This window comes from Boleophthalmus pectinirostris, unplaced genomic scaffold, assembly GCF_026225935.1.
Source record: "Boleophthalmus pectinirostris isolate CB_2022bp ecotype Guang Dong unplaced genomic scaffold, ASM2622593v1 HiC_scaffold_7, whole genome shotgun sequence".
In the NCBI taxonomy this organism is placed as follows: Eukaryota; Metazoa; Chordata; class Actinopteri; order Gobiiformes; family Gobiidae; genus Boleophthalmus; species Boleophthalmus pectinirostris.
In genome coordinates this window covers 11,656,525-11,674,586 of record NW_026571473.1, presented here as the reverse complement: position 1 = coordinate 11,674,586, position 18,062 = coordinate 11,656,525, and the positions used below count along the sequence as shown (strand labels likewise).

At 36.8% G+C, this 18,062-nt stretch overlaps 1 protein-coding gene across 1 annotated transcript in view; it reads left to right on the top strand.

Annotated features, from left to right (window-relative positions):
* Positions 1 to 18,062, top strand: part of ddah1 (dimethylarginine dimethylaminohydrolase 1) — a 64,883-nt gene that overhangs the window by 29,627 nt on the left and 17,194 nt on the right. Inside the window, exons 2-4 of the mRNA XM_055165123.1 lie at positions 4,316 to 4,415; positions 6,911 to 6,984; positions 14,299 to 14,418. Of these exons, the coding sequence (XP_055021098.1) occupies positions 4,367 to 4,415; positions 6,911 to 6,984; positions 14,299 to 14,418 (243 nt within the window). The 5' untranslated portion in view covers positions 4,316 to 4,366. The remainder of the gene's footprint in view (positions 1 to 4,315; positions 4,416 to 6,910; positions 6,985 to 14,298; positions 14,419 to 18,062) is intronic.

Below are 18,062 nucleotides of genomic sequence, written 5' to 3'. Positions count from 1 at the left end.
AACAAAATAATTTAGTAAAATATACCAAAAAATACCCCTGGCAATATATATCGATAGGGCAGCCCATGATATCAATACTGTATCATCACATTAAACAATACAATATATCTATATTTTGATATTTTTGCACACCCCTAGTGTTTTGTATCTTGCTTTTTTATATTTATGACAAATGGCCACACACTCATATAGGCTCAAACTGCTAACCGTAAGAAATAACATGCTCGAAAGCTCAAAAAAGTTGAATTTGAATATTACCTCTGCATAATATCTTATCTTATTGTACTCTAGAACCAGCTAACGTTGTAGTTTAGACTCCTTTTACTATGTTGTGAAATGCAGAGTATTCTTCAATTAGTTTTGCAGTTAATATTTCAAGTCTTTTCACATTTGTTAATTCTCCTGATCTGTAGGTGATATATCTAAAGTGTAAAAAAAATAACATTAATTAAATCTTAAATAAATATTACAACATATTTTTTGTAACTGGTTGTAAATCAATCACAATTACAATGCCATTGGAGGTGAGATCATTTTATTATCGTCAAACTCCAGCCACGGACTATTTAAAACTCATTCTATAGATATAGTTCACAGATGTATCCTATCACGCAAGTAGTACTGAACTTTCCAATCGCGTTTGAACCAAAAAAAATATTTAGACAAGCACATTACATCACTAGCATCTATCTTCTTCTATGGAAAACACCCATTCCATAGGTTTTGACAAGGCCCCGCAAAGTTTATGCAAATAGATGTACGATTCAAGAGTCACGGCCCGAAAATGTGATGTTTATTTGTAAATGCTATCCGGTTTTGTTGTGATTGGCACTTCATCATCTTCTGCAATCTAAGCAGTTGTTCTAGCCGTTGTCTTTGATGGTTAAAAGCCCTCACCACTTTGGATCACATGACTAGATGATGTCACAGGAAATGCTTGCAGGCTGATGTCTGTGCTGTGAGGTAGATTCCTGGGCCGGACAGTAATGATAGCAAAGGGGCCAGAAGGAAAAATTACGAACGCATTTTTCCTAAATACTAGATAGTACTATTAAATTGCGTCCTGATTAATGTGGAAAACTGTTGTATTTCTTTGGAGAAACCTAAGAATTCAGTTTGTGATTGTTAAAGAATACAAATGACCTATGCACAGAAACAGCAGGGCACTCAAGCAGACTTCCTCAGAATGTGACTCAGCATTTATTCCTTGATTCTTTTTGGGAAACGTAATACAAGCAAGTGCCAAGACATGTCCTTTTATTTGCATATATGAGAAATTAAAGTGCCTATGACAAGTTAGAACAGTCATTTCACTAAAACATTATTCAGATAATTATACGTCTATCATTTTACTGGAAATCTGTCTCAGTTTTATTTATTTTCTAAACGAATCTCTCTTTTTCTTGTTTAAAGCTGCTATATTGTTCTATATTGTACAAAATTGTGAGCTATAAGCCTTGTTACGATGTTGTTACCTCATCAGAAACATGCCTGGTGTTGTTTTGTTTCATTCACACGTTTTAAGTAATCCTGCATTATTAACCCCTCTACATCTCCAAAGTTGTGATGTCATGAATTGGTAGTTTTCATGTTAACACAGTGGGATACTTCCTGTGTTACCACATGACATCACAAGGTGAAATAGAGTGTTTTCAGTTTGAGAAAAAAACAGGATATGCAGGATTTGTGTGTTAAACATGTGTGAATGAAACAAAACACAACTTTAGGTATGAGGTAACAACATTATAACAAGGCTTACAGCTGACACAATTTGCACAATATAGAACAACATAGGGCATTAAATGAAGAAATGAAGAAAGAAAATAAATAAGAAAATAGATAAAACTAGGTAAGATTTTCAGTAAAATGTTAGGCCTATAATTATTTTAACAATGTTTTAGTGTTCTAACGTCTAGTGTTCTAATCTGTCATGTTTTTGATGAGTTAAGCATAACATGGGTCATTTCATTTTGATGCCGTTTATAATTTTACTTTGTGGTTGGGCATGGGCAGAAGCTATGACATGTGTAGCGGTAATGCCATAACTCTTACCTACTATGTCAGCATGGGCCAAAACTTAGTCATTGTAATGATTAAACTAATACAAATAAATGATTCCTTACATTAAATGAAGGTTTAAACTGCTAGAGAAATGTGCTGCTTGTAGGTTGTCCTGGGATTTTAGAGGGATTTTTTTTTTTGTATTGACATGGAAAGAAAGATTCAGTTTCAGAACATTCTGCTACTTCCTGTATTTTTTGTATTTACTCAACATTTTTTCCACAAGTTGTCACTTAACTGATGTAAAACTATTTACCGCGGGGTATTATCCCACCAAACCGAGTAATAATTAGAAAAACATGAAAACCTGTCTTATGCACTTTTGTATACTGTCATTGTGTTAACTTAATAATGAGTTTATAGACACATGGAGTTGGAAGAACAAAGTGTTCTTTTCTGTTACCGAAGTCGACAGATGAGCAGAGTGCCTGCAGAGCAAAGAAACACCAAAGAGGAAGGTTTGATTATTCTGAGGGATTCCTGTGTCTGCTCCTGGACAGCAGACAAATGGAAACCTGCCATCTGAGCTGTGAGCCAACGGCCTTTTGAACTATTGTACTCTGCTGCTATAGTAACAATTGGCCTCAAATGGTGTGTTTATTTCACTATATGTTCGAGGGTGAAGGAATTAATTAAATGTTCTTATTAGAGTCTGTGCTAATCATTACGGAAACAAGAGAGTGATTAAACAATTATTGTGCTTCCTGTTTAACATGGAAAGGCAGATGTGGCTGTTTTTTCTGTATGCCAGCAACGCATTTTGTAAATAAATACAACTTGTATGCTTTGGTAATTGATAAGCGTCATGCTGTGGAAGATTATAGCCATAGGAATGAGATTTCAGCAGCAGGATGCCCTCCTCCAGGCCAGGAGATACAAGCCTCAGTAAGGAGTAAGGGTTTTCAGTGCAATAAACACAACCAAAACAAAACAAAATAAAATAAACAAAAACATGCAACATTATTTCAACCTATTTGTAACTTGAAAAGCAAGATACTGTGTCTTTAAAGGTGCATTGTGTAACTTTTCTGGTGGAGGGTGCATCCAATGCTTTTCTTCCTTTGTCTGGAATGTTTCACAGTATGAAATTAAACCGTTCTATCTTCATGGAGACCAAACCAGACCAAGTTACAGGTCAGATCTGTGGAGAGACAACCCTGCTCACAGTCAGAATGCCTGTTTTTCTAGTTATTTTGAGCTATAAAACCACCTGTAATCGAATATATGTAAGATATAGCTGTTAAATGTCATACTGTGGAACATTCCAGGTAGAAACAAGCAGGTGAAGGACCCCCAACCAAAAAATGGATAGTGCACCTTTTAAGGGTCATTCAAGATGATTCTAAGAAAATGTATCTAGTTTTTAGTTATCTTATGTATTAGTTTGTAGTCAAGGTTGTAAAATTTGTTAAGGAGATACTAATAATATTTTGCTTTCTAGACTTTTCTTTCTGTAGCCTTGTGAGAAATTGGAAAAATACTACAGTAATCTACAAACATGCTGCTTGTTGATCTCATGGTCTGAGCAGTGCAGTGTACCTGGGTGACCTCATGTTTATTCCTCCAGTGAGCAGAAGCAGAAGCATTTGGCCCAGAGTGATGAGTGAGTGGGCTGCTGAGGTCAGTGCGAGATAGGGTCCATGGAAACACTGATGGTAGCTCTAACACCGCTTTGGAAATTTGTCCCGTTGGCGCCCCTTAAAAAAGGACAGTAAAATCCAGCTGGGCGGTCAGACAGGGAGCTCAGACACCACTGCTGAGCCAATGGAACAATATCATGCAGGTGTACAGTGGATTTCCGTCATTTTCCTTTCCTCGGGTTGTACAAAGTATTTCATAATCTATCCTGCGTAATTTGAAGTTCCGATTTGACCATTTTTCCACTCTCCTACAAGCTTTCCCCACATGCAGTGAAAGTTTGTTTTTGTGCTTCAAAATAGCCTTATTATGAGTTGTTGTAAAATACACTTTTACATGAGATCATTTCACGGCCTATTTAAATTACGTCATTGTGGTAAGATGTATTGTATTCTTTCATTCAAACTAGCCCCCCTAAGCCTACGCATTATACAAAACCATGTCATCATCCTGTTTAGAAAATGCTGATTGGAACAAGATATGATAATGTTCCCGATGATAGGAAATGCTCATGGCTGTGGTTGTATTGTTGATTCTCACTGTTGCGTGTGTCATTCTTTGTTTAATATTAGCAGATGTTTCAGAGTTTTTGTTTGTGTGTTTTGGCCCTTTCCAGACCGAGGTGATAAAGGATGCCCTGAAGAAGCTGGGACTGAACATAGTGGAGATGACGGACGAAAACGCCACTCTAGACGGCGGGGATGTGCTGTTCACTGGTACGACATTCAAAATCATGTTACCAAAGAAAATGTTTAGACAGCCAGCCATTGTATTTGAGCTTACGGGCACAGACGTCAGCGCTCTATCTGCACGTGTTGAAGGTGTGATAGTCTAACAGTGAGATCTACAATTACTGACCACACTTCTCAGTAAAAAAAAGAAAAAAGCATCTTTGTACAGTTTGTTCAAACATTGCTCCAGATTTTTTATTTTTTTTTGGCAAGGTTGCAAAGTGTAGAAAAGAAAGTAGATGAGCGGTTCTTTTCAGGTCAGAACCCTTATTCAGCCATGCAAAATAGAAATCTACTTGTCTCCAAGGAGATGTTCCACAGTCAGGGGTGTAGTGGACGTGGTACGCGGGGGTACGACGTCCACCCACTTCTCCCGACGTAAGATATAAAAAAATAACAAATACAAAATAGCCTGCAGCTTAAATTTCAAACTGGAGCTATTGGCAATGGTGAAAACAACCTGCATAGGCTCATGATATCTGCAGTACTGTCCTATAGTGACCTGCATCATGAGGGGACCAGGACTGAACCAGGACTGAACCAAGACTGAATTAGGACTAAACCAGAACTAAACCAAGACTAAACTATGACTAAACCAGGTCTAAACCAGGACTAAACCGGAAATGAACCAGGCCTGAGTGTCGAGACGGGCCCAGAGGTGCATCCACGTAGACTGTCGGATGACCACAGGCAAAAGGACTAGTGCAGAGTTCCGCGCCCCATGGGGCTGAGAGCAGTCGTCACCCAATTGCACTTTGCGTACACCCTGCTCCGTGGACTCGGGGTTCTCTCGCTCTCAAGTCCAAGATTAGACCTGGTTTAATCCTGGTTTAGACCTGGTTTAGACCTGGTTTAATCCTAGTTCATTCTTAGTTTAGTCCTGCTGTAGTCCTGGTGTAGTCCGGGTTTAGTCCTGGTTTAGACCTGGTTCAGTCCTGGTTTAGTTCTGGTTTAGTCCTGCTTTAGTCCTGGTTTAGTCCTGTTAAGTGCTGGTTTTAGTCCTGTTTTAGACCTGGTTTAGTCCTGGTTTTAGACCTGGTTTAGACCTGGTTTAGACCTGGTTTAGTCTTGGTTTTAGTCCTGGTTTTAGACCTGGTTTTAGTTCTGGTTTAGTCCTGGTTAAATCTGGTTTCTGTTCTGTAGGTGATTCTGAATGGCGTTAATGTTAATCATCAATTGATTCTTGAAACTGATGACGTCAAGAATCACATACCCCCACTTAAAAAAATCCCCACTACACCACTGTCTACAGTATAGCATTAAATTAATCTTTTTCAATGGAAACAAGCTGGTAACTCCACTAGGCCAATTTACTAGTCAGATCTGTGAAGAGGCAGCCCTTCTCACAGTAAGAAAGCATGATTGAATGAAAGTGTTTTTAAGCAAAAACAACTCCTGTAATAAGTAAAGTAGTAAATAGTGCAAGTGTGTCTGGATGAGTAGAAATGTGGGTCAGTTGTTACTTTGCAGGTGAAACTGCTCTGTCTGAGGTGCTGCAGATTAAGTTAGACTTTAATCTGAGCTTTATTTGAACACAGTCTGACCATAAAGAACCAATGTAGTTAGAACTACAACAGTCAAGCCCCTTCCCCACCCACCCTAAAGCCTTTGCCAACCACTATTTTTCTTCATTCTAGCATGTTATACAAAAAGAATACAATATATATCTGGGGGGTATATACTTACGGCCACAGTGCAAGTCATCCTAAGGTTTTTATTCCATATTATATTCTATATGGCTCTTCCTCTTTGCTGTTCAGTGATTTTATGTGCCGTTATATCACATATTATAATACACATTGACATTAAAAGGCCCATGAACAAAGCTAATTACTTTAATGCTCTCTGTAGAGTACTTATGCTGGATGAGAAGCAATCTTCTTTTACTTCTATGCTTTGGAAGAGACTAGACAACCTCAGTGACCTGCCTCACACTGCATTCCCCCCAAATCTTATTTACCCTCTTTCATGGTCAAAGAAAATCAGTGGAAATAACTAACATAAACATTGTAGATTAAAATTGCAGCAAAACTTTATTAGATTTTCTGTACGTTTTAACATGTGGTTTTTAAAATGTGGGTCAATGTCTGACTTCTACACTACCCAGGCCACTAGGGAAAAAAGCCTAGTACACCTAATTAGGTTCCTAGACACTGACTTGTGCTCCCAATCCTTCCAGCCCAAATGGGTTTCATATGGCAGGGCTAGAAACATTTCCTGCTGGCATGCCCCAAGCTAACAGCTCATTTTGTAACAGCACAGTAGACTGAGAAGAACCCAATATCTAGACTTTGCATGCAATGGGGCACTGTCTACTGTAGTGCCACACCAGTCTGACCACACAAACTCCCACACAAGGCTTCACTGTCACTAGCAAAGCGTTCATCTCTAACTGTAACTTTATACCGTGAAATATTTGAAAGATTGCAAAGTCTACCAAGAAAGTTTTCCTTGGTAATTTCATTTTCATATGCTTCCAGGTCAAGAGTTCTTTGTGGGCCTATCCAAGCGGACCAATCAGAGAGGAGCAGAAATCTTAGCTGATGCCTTTAAGGTAAGAGACACTCAGAGACAAATCGCATTATAATCGCATATGTGCATAAAGCATTTTAACCAGTCCCAATATTTTTTGTTTAACTTTACCGTTACTTAAAGCTTGCTGGGTACTGTCTGTATCTAATTATGAAGTGTTTTATTGCTCGATAATCAGGATGTGTAGTGTTGGCGTGCTAGATGTTGTTAGCATTGACAGTAAAACTCTGATCCAACCTCTGTAAAGATAAGCTTTTATAAACTCATCGCAGTAAATTAAGGATGCTAGGAATGCATGAAGAGCTTTAATAATTCTCATTGGTTATTTTGAGATTCTAGATGTGATGATGTCAGATACTCTCTATTGATTAAAAAAATCCTGTATATAAATGATTAGACTAGTTGCTATATTACTGCAAAAATCAGATTTTTAAAAATGTAATTCTTTTAGCTGTCCACATTTGTATTAAATACTATTGGCTTATAGAATGTTGTGATGTCTTTCAGCAGTAGCAGAGACCATTTAATGCAGCAGGAAGGACATGGAGTCTTGACCATGATTTGATTTAGAATCTTTAGGGAAAGCTATTGATTTATCTGTGATCCCTGGAGATGCTGCTCACAGTGTCCATAAGTCCATTAGAAATACTTGAGACCAGTCATGTTGTGACATGGATCACACCAGATTGACATATGTAGCTCTTTGAACTGAGGTCTAAACATCAGTCTGGGATTCAGCTCTTGGTGAAAGTCACTGGATAATGCAGAACGTTATGATGATTATTTGAATCTGATTGGTCAAAGGTCACAACAGTGGAACAAAAAAAAAAAATAAATCAAACTTTTGTTACATCATTACATGAGAGAAAAGCACAGGCATCTTTCCTGTCCCCAAATGCTCAAAGCACTTGGCCATGTATGGTTTATATAAACAAAATAGATTGCATTAATACTAAAATTAGATGAAAATGTCTATTTGCATTGCCATGTTTGTTTTAGTTCGTTTGGGCACTTCTCCTGTGACTTCAGTCCTCAGTGCTGCTCTGTGATTGGTCCTTTCACCCGCTTATCCGGGGGCATGCCAAGATGGACTCTCTTAAGTTTGTGAAATCACAAATATCGTGAGAATCCATCTTGCTGTGCTAGGTTAGTACTGCTGCATGCTTTTGCAAATTTGTTTTCCAAGATAAAGTTGTATTATGTAAATCATAGTAGCACATTGAAATGATTTACGAGGCCCCTTTATCACAGACGTTTTGATGTTGCTCGATGCCACTGAGAATAAGATAAACATGTTATGAGTCACAAGAGCTTAAAGACATTATCACTCCATTTGTCCCATGGCCTGGTCACTTCCTTAATGCCATCGCTGTAATTGTGTTTGCCCTGGCTCTCCATCAGTCCTGTCCCTACACATTAAACCTCCTGTGTCTCCCTCCATTAAATTTACTCAGACATCAGTCCTTCTCTTCTCAGCTCCACGTTATCAGTCAAAATTATAAACTTTACTAAACACTAGCATCCTGTAAGATTTCACCTGTCAAAACAACCAAGTTAATGGATTTAGCCATTTAGCAAACTGGTGGGCTCATGGAAAGTTTTTAGGGAGTTAAAAGCTTAGTTGTTTCTGTACAAATGAATTAACAGTTAAAAATTGGCCTGTTGACGTAATCACAACACGTGTGCGGTCTGCCATCTGCATATCTCCATGCATGCTATTTTTTTTTTTTACCATGGAATGTTCCACAGTTTGGCATTAAACTCTTTGCATTAATACAATTACAGGTAATTTATAATGCATTCTTTCTCTCTGACAACTTATAAATTGGCCTGTTGGCATCTCATGCTTTTATACGTAGGGATGTTTAAAGCCTACAAGTGGTAAAGCAATAATATTTTTATGGAAACAACCAGCTAGTCTGCCTTTTTTAATTATGTCAATATGACTTTTAAATTGCAAGACTGGATATAATTTTAAACTATCAAAAGGCTGGCTGAAGTCTCTCCTCTGTTTATTTTTTTTCCTGTGGTTGACATGACCTGGTATGTCTCCTTATCTTGCAGCTAATGGGAGCTTTGAGGTTTTTCTAGATATGACCATATTTTTCCTTCTGACAAATCCTCAAACACAGTGACCTGACCTTGACAACCATCAGTAAGCCCCCGATTATCCCTCTCCCTCACCACACAGAATCAAAGGAAAAAGTAGCACAAAAAACACAAGTCACCACTTAAATATTCTGAACTAATGTGAGTGGATTTGACAGTCTGCTGACAACATGCGCCAGAAAAGTGCATGGCAAAATGATACACTTTTATGAAATTAGATGAGATGATTTTCTGAAGAAACATTTTCACAACTTGAAAACAAAGGTTAATTTATAGTCTTTACATCTCAAAGTAATAAGATTAGTTCCTCCAGCTATAGGTACTCTTGCCTAAGATCTAGCAACATTTTGAGGACCATTCAAAATATAGAGTATACTATCTTAAATTTTTAATCACTATGGCAATTGTGCTATGTTTTATCATTTTGTAGACCAGGATATATAGGGTATACTACACAATACAAATGTAGAGATTATATACCATAAATTCTGGACTATAAGCCACTATTTTTTTCTCATACTTTGAACCCTGCGGCTAATAAAACGATGCAGCTAATATATGGGTGTATGTTTGGCACATTGTCCGCTAAATTAACATTAGTGAGGGGGATATGTCTTACCCGTATGGGTAAATGTCTCAATCTTCAGTAGCTAGACATGCACAGTAGAGCGTGGGGAGAGACGGGAGTGATGCACCGAGGAAGATGCTTGTTTGATTGTGTTTTGAACTGTTATTTTATACTTCATACACACCTCCTTCATGGAAAACACACAAAGAAATCAATGATGATGCAGCTTTTAAGTTAATGATGACTGATGTGTTTGTGCAAGAAGGAAATCGAGCTGCTGCACATGAGCTCGGCTTCAATGAGTCGATGGTGAGACTTTGGTGATTTTTGGTGACAAACTGGCTCAATGCAAAAAGGCGACAAAAGTTTTCAGAGGCAAGAAAAACAGACGGCCCAAACTTGATAACTTTCTTGAAGACGTGGACACCTGCAACTTATATTCAGGTGCAGCCTGTATATGTACAATTTTAAAATTTTGTTAAAATTTTGTTGATGCGGCTTATATTCAGGTGCGCTCAACAGTCTGGAAAATACAGTAGGTAGCAAAAGTTGTATAAATATTTGAAAATATATTTGGTTGTAATGGTTGTAGTGTTAGCAGCAGTTGCAGTAGCTCCAGTAATAAGCCAGTAGTATTTGTAATAGCTCATATTACTGTATTACAGTTTTGCACATACTTTTATTAATTACATTCTTGGATCAGTTTAAAGTTGCATTGTGTAACTTTTCTGGTGGAGGGTCCGTTAAAATCGTTTTTCAGTGAAGATGTGATTGTTTTTTCTGGAAACTTTCACAGTGTAGTATTAAACATTTTTATCTTCATGGAGACCAAACCAGACCAAGTTACAGGTCAGATCTGTGGAGAGGCAACTCTGCTCACAGTCAGAATATAGATATTTTTGAGCTATAAAACCACCTGTAATTGAGTAACTGTAAGGTAGAGTTGTTTATATCATACTGTGGAACATTCCAGGCAGAGCAATGACATATTCACAGAAACAAGCAGGTGACAGACTCCCAACCAAAAAGTTACATAATGCACCTTTGATTGGAGGACAGATTTAGATTACGTAAAGGACCCATGCCTGACATTTATATCTTGTAGTACAGGAAAGCACATTTTTCTCCATGCAGTAAATTGTAAAAGCAGTGATTTGTGAAAAAGACACTTGTGCAATATTGCATACACATTTTAATAGTCACTTTCTTGGTTCCAGAAGGAAGCAAGTGTTAGACAATTTTATTAAATCCACATGGAAACTGTGACTACTGCAGACAGTTCTTTCTCTGTCAGGGTTCAGCATGAGAGTTAGGGAAAGGACAAAGTGTGCAGAGCTAACTTAACTACTGAGTTAATTGTGAAACATGTTCTTCACTTGTGGGTAAGTTTCTCGATATATGCCTTTTACTTTTTGCTCAAAGTAGTGTTATGTGAGCATTGTTCTGAGAAACCAGATCTGAAGCATTGCTGAGTCAGGTTCACGGGAAGGCCAGAACTCAGAAGTGTATTACTGTAACCTGCCTGAGACATCTTCCCATCTGTCTCCCATTTGCCCCATTACAAAGATTCCTGTGTGTTTTCTGTTATCTCTGACAAACTGGCTCCTAATGATGCGTCCTTGGCAAATCACACTCGGAAAAGTCACTTAGGCATCCATTGTAGTTCTTTCCATTTTTTATCAGATAGACAGCTCTTATCGCCTGTTGGTTTTTCCCCTTATTATCAAATTATTGGCAGCATTGTGTTGCCAGCTTGGTTTAGAAATCAACAACTGCAGACAGATGTTGACATTTTTTTGGTTTGGACTTGCAAAAGTGCATGACAAACAGGTTGAATGATTATTTGTGGTCGGAGGTGCTAGTGGTGGAGATGGCAGCCTCTCTTCTGACAGTCTGCCCCAGGACAACTGTGGCTGCAAGAATATGGAGTAAATGAATAACGACTGCAGTTAGCCCTGTCATGATAATTACTATTACTATTTTAACGTATTCTTCAATATATATTTGATGGAATAATAATTTTTGGGGGTCAGTGTTTATTGTGGGGACTTTTTCTTTGTATAAGTGGGGAATTTTTTGTCATTTTTCTGTTCTATAATTAGATTTTGTTAGTTGGTCATTAGTCATTTTGTTTGTTAATTGTTTTATTTAGTTGTAGAGGGATTAATATCTGTTTCTGTGGCTTGTTTTAATGTTTAAAGGTGCACTGTGCAATTTTTCTGGTGAAGCAACTGCTACCTGCTTGTCTCCATGGAGATGATAAACATATTTCACACATATTTTTTCATTATGCATGTTTCTGTGGCTCAAAAATACAATAACTCCTTCTGTGAATAAGGGCAAATCTCTAAACTGTAATGTAACGTAGTGCTGTATCCTGCTGTTGTGATAGAATAGCATTTCCCTGGAGACAAGCAGATCTCTGACCTTATACTAGAAATGTTACGTTATGCACCTTTATTTCTGCTATTTATTTATTGCAATTCATGTTTTTTTTAACCATATTATACATTTTAGAATATTTATTGAGATAGTCATGCTTTATGGTTACTGTGTCAGTGGTTTGGATGTAACAATATCCAACCCTCTCAATATGATAATCTCACCATATCCATATCGATGTTTATTGCGATATTTTGTGGAGGCAAAAAAAAAAAAAAAAAAAAAAGTGAGTATGCTACTTTTCTCTCATCACAATCCAAATAATCAAGATTTAAAAGTGCTTCATAACAGTTATTTCAGCATGTAGGTTGGACTGAAACAGAGCAAAGGATCATGGTCTATGTAGTTCTCAATGTTTTTTAGCTGTTGCTGCACCAAGACAATGCATTTACACAGAGACACTTGAGATTCGATATATTGTGACGGCCCATGATATTATTGTGAGACTTTTGACAATGCAATATCACAATATTTTAATTATTGTTACATGCCTAGTCAGTGGCATAAATTAGTTTCAGTATTACCATTTATCTTCAGTATTTTCTTCAGCAATATATCAGACTTCAAACTTTGTTATTGTGACAGGTCTAACTATAGTTCAGCACTTCCAGAGGCTTTGCACAAACCTGGAAAGCACATTGCAAGTGTAAGTAGTAGGTATGTACTAGTAGGGAGTTTTGTAATAAGTAGTTAGTGGTATGCATTATCTGGTAGGAGCTTTTGTCCCTCTGAAAATAATGGTAAAAATATTTGGAGTTGCATGACATTCTCTTGAAAAAAGCATACTTTGTTCCATATGGTCTTTTGCTGAATTATGTAAAGGGTCTTTTCGGGCCACAATATGGCTGCTTTGCGTAAGATCTGATTCTGTAAAAAAAAACAAAAAACAGCTCTGTCTCCCTTGATTTCCCAGTGGATGTATCAGATGAGGAGGAAAAGTATGACTTGCGTTTCTAATTTTAAGATGAAACAAACCCTCCTTTTCACCGATAAGGAGCAGTGATATTCCAAGTTACATAATTCCCAGCTGACCCTCGGTATCTTCTAAACAAGAGCCAAAGCAAGCGTGCAGGAAAGCATTAAGGATGTGGTAATTGACTATTTTGTCCACAGCTGCTGCTCTGGCCTTCAGTCACAACAACCTCCAAAGTGATTCATGGCGTTCTAATGAGCCAAGTTCAAATATTGTTCTGCGAAACGTTACCGTATTCCTTAATGGAAACTGTCAACTATTTGCTATAGAGGAAGTAGAAATATGGAGCGGTTAACATTGTATTATATATCTGGGAGCAATAAAAACGATATTCCAAACATATCATGCAATTAAGAAAACACATTAAACTCATAGGAGAGGCAGTTCCAATCTCTTACAAGGTAGAATTTATATGGGCTTAGAAATGAATTCCTGTTAAATAGTGAAGAAAAAAGACAGTTCCTGGAAAGTAAAACTACACTTCTATTTGTCATTGTAATTTATGATAGATCTTATTACCAAGTGGATAAATATTGATACGGAACCGTTTTGGCAACTAGAGAGTTTTTTCCACATATTTTTAGGAAGCAATAATTCTAAATGTAATATTATTGATTTACTTGGGCATATGATTGGGTAAATTGACCAAAATATTTCAATACATTTTTTAAATTATTCTGATGACAATATGGGTGATGGTCGCTCAGTTGGAAGTGTTTGTCCACTGATCCGAAGGTTGGTGGTTCGAATCCTGCTCTCGACATATTTGCGGTCAGATCCACACAATGAGCTGGAATTGGTCCGCAAACATGTGAGTCATGTTTGTGGACCAGTTCCAGCTCATTGTGTCCTTGGGCAAGACCAACTTGTCCCCAGTGTCTGCGTACTTTGGTGTGTGTGTGAATGAGTGAGCGGTTCCTTGATAGGAAGCGCTTTGAGCCTTGAAGGTGGAAAAGCACATGTATAAAAATGTGACCATTTACCATTTACCATATGCAGAAGTATCATCTTGATACTTACACAGAAAGTTTTTCCCTTTTTTTTTTTTTCTTTTTTTTTCTATTACACTGTTTACATTTTCCGAACAAACACTGCAGTATTATCCATTTATCTGAAACTGAAACTGAGGTCAATTTGAAGTTTGAATATATGTTTTCACTGCATTCTTTAGTTAGTTGTACTTACGCACATTACTCATGTTATGTTAAGATAGATAGGAGTGTAATAGTATTTTGACTTTGCAGGACTATGCTGTATCCACTGTGCCTGTGACTGAAGGATTGCACCTGAAGAGCTTCTGCAGCATGGGGGGACCTGGCCTTATTCTTATTGGCTCCAGTGAGCACGCCCAGAAAGCCCTCAAAGTAAGTGCACTCATTTTATATGCTCGATTTTATTGTTACTCAACACTCCTATATTACGCAAAATTGACTTTTGTGAGCTTTAAACCGTGTTAGAATGTTGTTACCTCCTCAAAAACATACCTAGAGATGTGTTTTGTTTCATTCACACATGTCTGAGTAATCCTGGATTATTAGGCTGTCTACATTTCCAAAGGTCAAAATGCACTGTTCCACCTTGGGATGTCATGTCAGTAGTTTTCAAGTTAACATCTTAAATTTATTTAAGTAGAGATGGGCAATCCCAGGGCTGAAATTATCCAAGTGATAATTCCAGTGAAAGTGTGTGGAGTTTAAAAACAAATTGTAGCACTTCCTATATTATGTATTATAAATATGCAGGATTTGAGTTAAACATGTGTGAATGAAACAAAAAACAACTCCAGGTATGTTTTTGATGGGGAAACATTATAACATAGATCAGAAAATAGCAAAATATAGGCCGTTTAAGGATAGCCCCTGATGTTTAATGGGAGTTACAGACATACCTCTCTATTAAACTGTACAAATGCTGTCTTTACTCCATTAAAATGTCTTTCTTCAAAAATAGAAGCCTCTATATAGAAGCACTGTGAGGCCAAAGGTGCTTGATTAAAAATGATTTACAAGACATGGCATATCTCTCATGTTGTAGCTTGCAAAAAAACTCAACTTTTTTTTTTTTTATTGATTAAACTGCTCATGTCTTATTGTCAGTAACAGAACCACACTAGACATTTTACCATGCCTCCTTGACAGAGATCACCCCCTGCTGGTAGAGGTAATGAAAGTCTAAATCCACACACAGTTTAAGATAGACTGTGTACCCTTTGCTATTATTGGTTTTAAAAAGGTACTAGAATTGCAACTAGGTCTGGTTTGTCCGTGTCTTAACCTGCATAATACAGTTTGCATATTAACAGACATACTTTGAAAGATCTGAATCCCCACATTTCAGTTCTTGAGCTTTAGCACTGAAAAGATTGGCTGCTGGTGCTTGGGTGATGGTAGTGAGTGCTCAAATCAAAGAAAGTTATCTGCAGTAGAATCTGGCAACCTAAACTGAAGAGCTAATTCTGCTTTCTGACTGGATAATTGGACTCATGGAAAACACTATATGCAAACCTAAACAACTTGCACATCATAAGTCAACATTATAAATGCTATGAGTAAACTTTGATTTAAAAATGTTTACTTCATAACTGGGGACACAGGAAGGTAATGTTTATGAAATATTAGATCCAGATTTTAAAAGTCCTAAATTACGCAAAATTGTGAGCGTTAAGCCATGTTGTAATGCTGTAACCTCATCAAAAACATACCTATAGTTGTGTTTTGTCTACATCTCCAGGCTCAGGCTCAAAATGCTCAGTTTTTGATGAAGAAACAACATTATAACATAGATCTGAAAATAGTGTAATATGGGCCCTTTAAATTAACTTTTACAATGATATTTAGAACCCATAAATAAAACATGACTGACAAATACATCAACATCTATGCTCAATACACATAGCCAGGTATTTTTGGCAGCTCTAGTTTTTTTTTTTTTTTTCTTCCTGTAAATTTTCTGCAAGTTCACAGCATTGACAATTACAATTAAATCTGTACTATATGCAATTACTGGTTGTAGGAAAAACAGTGTGGATTTTATGTATTCAGTTTGGGTCCAGGTACACTAAATTTGCTGTTTATGTCTGACTTTTTAATTGTTTTGTACAATGTTGTCTGGAAAATTTAGTTCAACACCATTGAGAAACAGTAAAACCCAGCACCCCAAAAGAACAGCATGAACCATTTCCATAATCTCCTGGACAATTTGAATCACCATGTTTATATTGAATATAATGCTTAGAATAAATACTTAAATTAATCCTCTTTTCCAACTTTATCTTGTTAAATTTGTTGGCTGTTTGATCGTCCATGGTAATTATCCAGTGGTGCACGCAGTAACTGTTAACCATGGAGCTAATTACAGACTCCTCTTTCCCCACTTACGTCTTACCTCACCTTCTCTTCATTAGCTTCTGTTTTAAAGGAGGATTTTAACAACCCACGGATTTGTAATTAGGTAATGTTCTCTTCTAAACGCTGCTTAAATCATTTGGAGGTGCCTGTTTTGGATACAGCGGATACAGCTGCCATGACAACACAGCTTTTGTGTTTGCATACTTGTGGATAATTGCGCTCTGTACAAATTGAATGAGGAGACACGTTGTTGTTTAGTTTGTACAAATTGCTGTAGGGAGATGTGGTCATGTAATTGATGCAGTGTCTATTGCCCAAATGTGCAGACTTGTACTTTTTGTATCCTGATATCCTCCCATGAATAATAATTAAAATAATACAGCCTATATATAGATGCTTTATTAAGTATCCTGTTTTTGGGGTTCTTATCTCACACTGTAAACCTGAATAAGCAACCAGAACTCAAAGTAATTGAGGCCATCGATTGCCTCAGTTATTTTAAGTTGATGACCTTAAAAGTCACAATCTTCCAGAACTTAAAAGGTTGGATGGCTTGCTACTTGTACTTGTACTTAATGATTTTGTATACACAATCCAGTACATTCAGCAGTATCTACACACAGTATAGTATACATATAGAAACATTATATATACACACATTATACACACCATAGGAGGAGAATTTGAACCCAGGTCCCCCATGTGAGAGTCAGGAGATTTACCAGTTGAGCTACCCAGCTGAACGCAAAATGCACACAGGAAATCATCCATTATAGTATACATACTATAAAAACATGATATTATACCTATAGACCCATTATACATATATTAGATTACACACACTTTAGGGGGGATTAAATCCAGTTTTCCTCCTGTGAAAGTCAGGAAATTTACTAGATTAATCAATATTATATAATATGTATATAGTTTAATAATACATATATACTTACATACATTACACATTATAGTATACATATAGTATATTATACACACATTACATATTATTTTTTAATTACTTAATTCTAAATTGTACCTCATCTATGTTTTAAAGTTATGCACACTTATACCCATAATTGTTCCCTTTAATCAAAAAATGTTAGTTAAAATTACTCAAAAAGAAGAACATGTTACAAGTTGACACAATTAAGTTACAAGGATTATTTCTAATACTGTGAGTATACACAGCTTAATCTATTTAATTTCTTTGAATGTTCGGGTTTACAGTGCATATAAATGGAATGGATTGTGTTCGGTAGGGCATCTGGCCTAAAATATTCTGTTATATACGAATGTATGTATACGAATGCTGCACCACTTTTCCAAGTGGTGCAGCATTGTTAGTAGTAGGCTACTGGTTTTGTCTTTTGTCTTTTTGCCATAACATTGCTTTTAAAAGCAATTTGTAACTTTTGAATGATTATGTACTTTTTCAAATAACTACATAAAATCTTAAGATTATGTGTTCCTTAATAGAATGCACAGTTTTACAATTCAGTTATCATTTTTACAAAGTATACCTTAAAGAATTAACCCTAACCCTAACATCTGAGAAGAATAGCATGATTAAATAAAATGTATACTTAGATTAAAACATCTTTGTTGGTCTGGCTTGAAAATGACCTCCCCCAGAGACAGAAGGATCACCCCAGTGCTTCTTTCTC